The 8929-nt window shown below is 48.3% G+C and overlaps 1 protein-coding gene across 1 annotated transcript in view; it reads right to left on the reverse strand.

Moving 5' to 3' along the window:
• LOC122541248 (complement C5-like) overlaps window positions 1-3577 on the reverse strand; it is an 11661-nt gene extending 8084 nt beyond the window's left edge. Inside the window, exon 1 of the mRNA XM_043677865.1 lies at window positions 3428-3577. Coding sequence (XP_043533800.1) covers window positions 3428-3492 — 65 coding nt within the window. The 5' untranslated portion in view covers window positions 3493-3577. The remainder of the gene's footprint in view (window positions 1-3427) is intronic.
• Between the last annotated feature and the right edge of the window lie 5352 nt (window positions 3578-8929).

Genomic DNA, 8929 nt, shown 5'->3' on the forward strand with positions numbered 1-8929 from the left:
TCAAATCCCTCAAACTCAGCACCGCCTTCCTAACCTGCAATCTTCTTCCTGACCTCTCTGCCCCACCTCCACTCCGGCCTATCACCCTCACCTTGACCTCCTTCCACCTATCGCATTTCCAACGCCCCTCCCCCAAGTCCCTCCTCCCTACCTTTATCTTAGCGTGCTGGACTGAAGTTCCTCATTCCTGAAGAAGGGCTCATGCCCGAAACGTCGATTCTCCTGCTCCTTGGATGCTGCCTGACCTGCCTCCCCCAAGTCCCTCCTCCCTACCTTTTATCTTAGCCTGCTGGACTGACTTTCCTCATTCCTGAAGAAGGGCTCATGCCCGAAACGTCGATTCTCCTGCTCCTTGGATGCTGCCTGACCTGCTGCGCTTTTCCAGCAACACATTGTCAGCTCTGATCTCCAGCATCTGCAGTCCTCACTTTCTCCAATCTGTGATAAGGACCATGTAATCTGCTTTTGCACCTATTTGCAGGGTATATATTGGCCGAGAGTTCATCTTCAGAATGCTATCTTTAATATCCATCTTTAAGGGCAACAGTTGTGATCACGCTGTCCCTTAAAAGATCTGGAGTGTGCTCATCAATCCCTCGGCACTGCACCTCATCCAATCATATTTCGTGTCATTGAAAATGAATGGATGTAGAAGCACTTTGTTTTCTTGAGTTTGTGATCTGAAGCTAGATCCAAACCACAGCGCTATGGGTAGGGCAAGGGGGCAGATCCCAGAGCTGCACAGTCAGAATGGGCACTGAACCTGATATTGTTGGCAATAAGGCAATGTTTGAGTGGGAGCAGCGGCCGAGTAAAGGCGAACCCGGGAGACTACAGCTAAGGTAAAACAGTTTGTTTCAAAATTACTTACCTGTAGCAGTCAGAATGGGCACTGAACCTGATATTGTTGGCAATAAGGTGGCATGGTGGCTCAGTGGTTAGCACTGCTGCCTCACAGTGCCAGGCACTCGGGTTTGATTCCCACCCCGGGCAACTGTCTGCGTGGAGTTTGCACATTCTCGCTATGTCTGCGTGGGTATCCTCCGGGTGCTCCGGTTTCCTCCCATAATCCAAACGATGTACAGGTCAGGTGAATTGGCCGTGCGAAATTGCCCATAGTGTCAAGTACATTAGTCAGGGGCAAATGTAGGGGAATGGGTCTGGGTGGGTTACTCTCCGGACGGTTGGTGTGGACTTGTTGGGCTGAAGGGCCTGTTTCCACTCTGTAGGGAATCTATAATAAAAATAATAAAGCTGATTTATGCTCCTCGGCCAACCAAAACCCCCCCCCGCCCTGGAGTCTGAGCAGCTTTGGCAACATGCAGTTTCATGTGGGTGTTGTAATCTGGAGTAATGGATTATGATGGCAGAGGGTCCAATGCTGTTTAAAATTCTCTCACGGTATGTGGGTCCGTCTGGTGGTGTCAGTGTTTATTGCCCTTGAGAAGGTGGTGGTCAGCTGCCTTCTTAAATCGCTGCTGTATGTCGCCCACAACACCATTAGGGAGGCAATTCCAGGAATAATGAAGGAACAGAGATATATTTTCACATCAGGAAGGTGAGTGGTGTCTCCATGTATCGGCTCCCCTTGTCATAGAGTCGTAGAGTCATACAGTGCAGAAACAGATCCTTCAGTCCAAATCGTCCATGCCAACCAGATATCCTAATCTAATCTAATCCCATTGGACAGCACTTAGCCCATATCCCTCTAAACCCTTCCTATTCATATACCCATCCAGATGCTTTGTAAATATTGCAATTGTACCGGCCTCCACCATTTCCACTGGCAGCTCATTCCATACACACATCAACCTCTGCGTGAAAAAGTTGCCCCTTAAGTCCCTTTTATATCTTTCCTCTCTCACCCTAAACCTATGCCCTCTAGTTCTGGACTCCCCCACCTTAGGGAAAAGGCCTTGTCTATTTACCCTATTCATGCCCCTCATAATTTCGTAAACTTCTATAAGGTCACCCCTCAGCCTCCGACGCTCCAGGGAAAACAGCACCGGCCTGTTCAGCCTCTCCCTACAGCTCAAACCCTCCAACCCTGGCAACATCCTTGTAAATCTTTTCTGAACCCTTTCAAGTTTCACAACATCTTTCCGATAGGAAGGAGACCAGCGGGTAGAGGTGATGGTTTTAGAAGGTGCTTTAAGAAGAGCCTTGTGCATGTCAGTGGTGGAGGAAATGAATGAGAGCAGCCAGCCAGGAATCACTCACATATTCAAATGATGCTACTGCTTGATGCTAGAAGGACTTACCTCTCAATGGTCTTTAGCCATGTCGTGAACATGACCTCCCTGGCTATCAAATCCCGAGTGGGACGTGAACCCAGAATTTCTGTCTCACAGGTAGTGATGATACCATTGATTGAAAGTCAGAAGCGACCATAAGACACGTATGAGGATGCAAAACATATTTGCAAGGGCGATACCGAAACTGAGGCTTTACACCTTTACGAAATATTGAATGGGCTGGAAGATTTTTCTCTCACAAAGTGAAGGGAGGAGGTAAGAGGAAAAAGCTTTTAAGAAAAACACGAGGGACAATGTTTTACACAGAGAGTGGTTCGTGTGTGGAATGAACTTCCTGAGAAAGTGGTGGATGCAGGTAAAATCACAATGTTTAAAAGACACTTGGATAAGTACATGAATAGGAAAGGTTTAGATGGATATGGGCCAGGAGCAGGCAGGTGGGACTAATTCAGTTTGAGATTATGGTCGGCATAGACTGGTTGGACTGAAGGCTCTGTTTCTGTGATGTCTGACTCTATAACTTTAATCAGGGTCTTTAAGATATGATAGGGCCTGATGAGGCAAAAAGTGGAGAAAGTGGTTCTAGTTTTGAGGGAAACTGGAGCTAGGGACTGTAAATATAATATAGAGGCAAGTCAATTCAATAAAGGAAATCAGGGGAAGCTTCTCTAGTGGCACTAGTTAGGTGGTTGTTTCCGACTAGCACAGATATGGTGGGCCGAAGGGCCTATTTCTGTGCTGCAGACCTCTGTGATTGGCTGCCACACATTGAGATGGAAGCCTTTTAGAGAAAGCTGGATAAATAAAGGAGGTGGGAAGGGATGGATGGATACATTTATAGGGTGAAGAGAACAGGAGCAGACACGTGTGGAGCATTAACGGCACACTATGGCAGTTGGGCTGAATGGCCTGTTTATCTCCTGTACGTTCTGTGCAATTCTCTGCATCCCGCCTCTGTGTTTTTCCCCTAAAACTCAGAGCGTCAGCGTTAACAGAAGTTTGAACGTCATAATGTTTTTTTCCAGTCCGCACTAAATCATTCCACAAGGTCACATCTTGAATGTTCAATAAAACTCGTTGCCCTTCGCCTTGGTGCTAACTAAACTGTGAGGTTGTCAGACATTACTGTACAGCGGCTTTGCTCAGTTCAAGTAGTGAAAGTCGATACTTACGAGGTTTTTTGTTCAGTGAGAGGCAGCAAGGAGCAGGCAACGAGCAATATCCCCAGCAGCTCCATAACTGCACAGGTGCCCAGTCCAACAGTATCGAAGATCAGAGCAGGCTGTGGGCTTTTAGTGGATCAATATTGACAATGCATTATTCATTAACTGTACACCAGTCTGAAGTCTTGCTGTTCAATGTCTCTTTGACTATACTGCTGCTGAATCTCCGGGAGGCTTGAGATCTCAACAACCTGCAAAATTCTTCGGATTGGAATCGTGTTCTGTTTTGGAAGACATCTTCCATTTATAAAACTGCATTTTGAGTTAATTGGCCAGGGTAGCATTGGGAACCCTGGTCTCTGGATAGTCAGAGGTTTTTTTCCCCCAAGGTCAAGGGGTTGACTATAAGAGGGCACAAGTTCAAGGTGAGAGTTTCGAGAAAAATGCTTCATACAGAGGGTGCTGGCTGACTGGAAGGTACTGTCAGTGGAGCTGGTGGAAGCAGGCAGCTTAGCAACGTTTAAGGTGTATCTTGATAGCCACGTGAACAGGAGGAGAACAGATGGATAGAAACAGCATATGGGTCGTACAGTCATAGAGTTGTAAAGCACTAGAAACAGACCCTTCGGTCCAAACCAGCCCATAACCCCACCCGCCTGTTCCTGACCCATATCGCTCCAAACCTTCCCTATTTGTGAAATTATCTAAATGGCTTTTGAACATTATAAATGTAACGCATCCTCTGGAAGTTCATTCCACACACGAACCACTCTCTGTATAAAAATTGTTACCCCTCATGTCTTTATTAAATCTTTCTCCTCTCACCTTAACAATATGCCCCCCTTGTTTTGAAGCTCCCTCATTCTAGGGGAAAGGCACCTGCCATTTACCTTATCTATACCCTTCATGATTTCACAAACTTCCAAAAAGTCACCCTTCAACCTCCGACGCTCCAGAGACAAAAAGTCAAGAAGTTTTGGGTCTGCTCCACTAGAGGGCCCTCTTGTGGGGCAGCAGTAGCGTCCCTCCTCCTGGACCAGGGTTCAAGTCCCACCTGCTCCAAAGGCGTGTGGTAAGATCTCTGAATGGGTTGATTCAGAAAAATAGGTTAAATAAATAAAAAATATAAAGAGGTTCAAGGGGGCCTCTTACGGTGCAATTGCCTTGTAAGTTGAGTCAGTAGTGAGGAAGGCAAATGCAACAATGGCACTTATTGGATAGCACGGTGGCTCAGTGGTTAGCACTGCTACCTCATGATGCTAGGGACCCGGGTTCGATTCCAACATCGAGTGCCTGACTGTGTGGAGTTTGCATGTTCTCCCTGCGTGGGTTTCCTCCTACAGTCTAAAGATGTGCAGGTTAGGTGATTTTGCTGTGCTAAATTCCCCATAGCGTTCAGAGATGTGTCAGTTAGGTGCACCATTTGGGGGAAACGTAGGGGAATGGGTCTGGGTGGGATACTGTTTGTAAGGTAGGCATGGACTTGTTGGGCCAAACGGCTTGTTTCCACAATGTAAGGATTGTATAGGCTCAGGCTTGGTCGTGCATTGTTATAGTGTAGCATCTCTAGGAAAGGGAAGCAGCATGAACAACTTGTGTTAATGAAACAGCATTAATATGGGGAAATGTCCTCAATACATATCACAGGAGCACCATGAGGGAACATTTGATACCATGCAAGATACTGAGATATTGGTGGAGATGGCAAAATCCCTGGTCAAGGAGGCAGGTTTCAAGAGGTGTCTTTAAGAGGGAGAGGCAGTGAGGTGGAGGGAGGGTGAACTCCAGGGGCAAGTCAGCGGAACCATGGGTAAGGGGATGAAATCGGGATGTTTCGGGATTCAAAGATAGGCTCACTAATGTCCTGTAGGGAATGAAACGGCCATCCTTACTTAGTCTGGTGTACATGTGACTCCATACATGTGGTTGACTCTCAGCTGTTCTCTGGGATGGGCGATAGATGCTGGCCTAACCAGAGCTGATACCCGGAACGCCGATTCTCCTGCTGCTCCGATGCTGCCTGACCTCGTGTGCTTTTCTAGCACCTTTGAACTCTGATCTCCAGCATCTGCAATCCTCACTTTCTCCTAACCAGCAATACCCTGATTCCCTTGAAGGAATGAAAGGAAAGTACGCCCAAGCTGGGATTTGATGATTTGCGCGGCTGTCGGAGTTTGCAGAGACAGGGAGGAAACTTAGCCACACGGGGATTAGAAAACCAATTATAGGAATTTTGAATTTGGTTGAACAGCTGTAGGAATATCGTGCCCACCTTGTTCTGCGTGGCTGTTAATCTAAAGAAAAGACACCACTGCATGCAGAGCACTTCAGAGAATGTGTGCTCACCTGGTGGCCTGGCCTACGTGACTGCATGTAAGACTACAGGTTGCCTCTGAGAGACAATGTGACCAAAACGTACAAGATGCAGGGTCAGCTCAAGGGGTCTCTCAGTGAACTCCACCCAACCCCACTCCTTGACATTTACTATCGAGCAAAATGAGATGTCCAGAATGAAATTTTACCCCGCCTCACTTCCATCAAAAGCTACACCTTAAAACCTGGTCCACTGCTGAGCTAGTGAAGGGCTTATGCCCCAAAACGCCGATTCTCCTGCTCCTCGGACGCTGCCTGACCTGCTGTGCTTTTCCAGCGCCCCCACACTTTTCGACTCATTGCCCCACACTGTCAGGGCAGCCCAGGCCGGATGCTGAAGAGCGTATTTGCCCTGTGGAAGGAGATGGGAACAAAGGAACGTGGCTTCAAAGTAAGAGGTCTCCTGTTTAGAAACAGGGCAACAGGCGGAGGCCATTCAGTCCGTCAAGTCTGTCCACTGATCCACGGCCAAACCTGCCTTTGGCCCACAATCCCTCAACCAAAACTTAATCTATTGAAATTAGTAACTGCTCCAGCAGACACTGAAGGCATGGAATCCCCATCCCCAGAGAGCAATGGAGACCAGATAGTTGAATATTTCCAAAGAAGAGCTAGACACACATTTGACTAAGAAGGGTGCCAAAAGATATCAGGGCACATTTTGAGGCAACAATCAGATGTTGGAGCCCAACAGTGTGGAAGCAGGCCATGCAGCCCATCAAGTCCATACTGACCCTCTGAAGGACATCCCACCCTAGTCCTGAGCCCTGCATTTCCAATGACTAACCGACCTAACCTGCACACCCCTGGACTTTTCCCCATGGTCAACCGCCTAACCAGCACATCTTTGGGAGGAAACTGGAGCAAACCCACTCAGACTCGGGGAGAATGTGCAAAGTCCACACAGAGACCTGAGGCTAGAACCGAACCCAGGTCCCTGATGCTGCAAGGCAGCTACGCTAACCACTGAGCCACCCTTATGGAATGGCCATGCAAGTTCAAAGGGCCATATGTCCTACCCCTGCTCCGAAATCCAACAGAGAAGACGTATGTGGACCTGCTAACAGTAGAAGAAACATCGCTGTCAAGCATTCCCATTCCAAACTGCCAGCTGCCCCAAGACCCTCTGAAAGCACCTCTCCTTCCTGGTTAATGTGCAACAAAGTCTTGTTAAAGGCAACATGAATCATCAGAAATAGGTTTATATTGGCACAGAGTTTTCAGATAAACTGGAATTGTCGCACAGTTCCACTCCCAAAGATTGGCTGGTGGCCCAGTGGGAGAATCACTGGAGGAGTATTCTAGAGGCCCCAGTCCATGCACTCCATCCCCAACAGAGGTTAGTGAAATGTAATTTCAACTGATAAATCAGAAATTGAAAGTTAGCTCCCAGTAAAGAAGACCGTAACAATTAGTACCACTTGCTGGAGAAAAAGCCATCTGCCTCGCTAAAGTATTTTAAGGAAGAAAGCCCACAGTGCAGAAAGAGGCCAATCGGCCCATCATGAGTCTTCAACCAGCATCCCACCCAGGCTCACACTGTATGGCTAACACACCTCATCTGCATGACCCTGAACACTATGGGGTATGTAGCATGGCCAATCCACCTAATGTGCACATCCAAGGGAGGAAACCCACACAGACACGGGCAGAATATGCAGACTCCACACAGACAGTCAGCCAAGGCTGGAATCGAACCTGGGCCCCGGCACTGTGAGGCAGCAGTGCTGAGCCACCATGCCCCCAGAAACCTAGCACCCGTATCTCGTCTATTTTACTTCCTGGCCCATATGTTATGACAGTTTGAGTGGCAGTGGTGTTTGCCGAGGTTCATCCTGAGCAGCTCCGTGACGCGGGACTCCGTGTTCTACGGCCTGTTCCCCGGGACGCACACCAAGACGAACATCAACTGTGCCTGGAGGATCATCAACTCGGTGAAGGACACTCTCTGGGTGGTCCGAAACCTGCTGATCTTCCAGCTGAAGGAGTTGACCCCGACTGAGTGCTGCAGACTGGCACATTCCAAGGTCCAGAAATATGTGTTGAGGGATGCGCTGAAGCTTGGGCCAGCTGCCACTAAGGCGTGGTGGGGAAAGACCACCGTGTAACATCTGCCTGCCTAAGAAGAACAGGGGGCCCGCGCAGTAATCAGGCTCCGCTGACGCCTCAGCTAAATATCTGGATGGTCAATGTACAGACTTGTATATACGAATGAGTAATTCCGATCTCTGCATGTTAAAAAATGGAGTATATACGTATGTATGGCATCATCAATTGTGTAGATATCAAAATAATTTTATGAATAAAATATATTTTTGAAATAAATTTTAAAAATTTTGAGTGCTCAATCAAGTACGTTTTAAAAATTGTGAGGGCACCTTGTTTCAAAAGCCCCTCGCAGAACAAAGTGCCTGGGAGTTTAACATTCAAGGCTGTGGGCCTAGTGCGGGAAAGTGGGAGTAGTGTTGGTAATTGTGTGTGTTTTGGCAGTACAGAATTGATGGGCTGAAGGGACTCTTCAGTACCGTGTGATCCTGGGTGGGCGTCTGTGAAACTTCTTGCAATCTACGCCAGACCAGTTGTGCCAGACCACTGCAGACAATTCACACCAGACGGATAGGCACAGTTCAAGGAGGTGGGTCGCCTTTCCCAAGGGCTATTCAGGATGATCAAATGCGGCGATGATACTGAGATCCCACGACTGAATTAATAACCCCTCTCAAGGCTGAACCTTTCTGATGGGATGTCGGAACAGGGCTCCGTCTCTCCTCTCAAGAGGATAAAGAAGATGTCACATGCTGTTCTGAACCATCGTCATCGTTGGCAGTCCCTCACAGACAAGGCTGACTCCCTCCCACTCTCAGGGGGAGGCTGTAGGTGGCTGCACAGACCGATGGGCCTACCGCAGGCTCTGTTACACTGGGCAGAAGGTGGTCATGGGAAGGGGGTGTGGGTGTGGTAGCATGCTCCTTTCCCTGTTTGCTCCCGGCTTCCACTTTTCCCAATGGCAAGTCTCAAGGTGCTCCGTGCCTTCCCGGACGCTCCTCCCCCACTTTGGGACGGTCACGGGCTAGTGATCACCAAGTCTCTGCCGCCATTTTAAATAGTAGGGCAGTCGGCCTCCATTGCCCTGAAAAA

The sequence above is a fragment of the Chiloscyllium plagiosum genome, chromosome 37 (assembly GCF_004010195.1).
Source record: "Chiloscyllium plagiosum isolate BGI_BamShark_2017 chromosome 37, ASM401019v2, whole genome shotgun sequence".
Lineage (NCBI taxonomy): Eukaryota > Metazoa > Chordata > Chondrichthyes > Orectolobiformes > Hemiscylliidae > Chiloscyllium > Chiloscyllium plagiosum.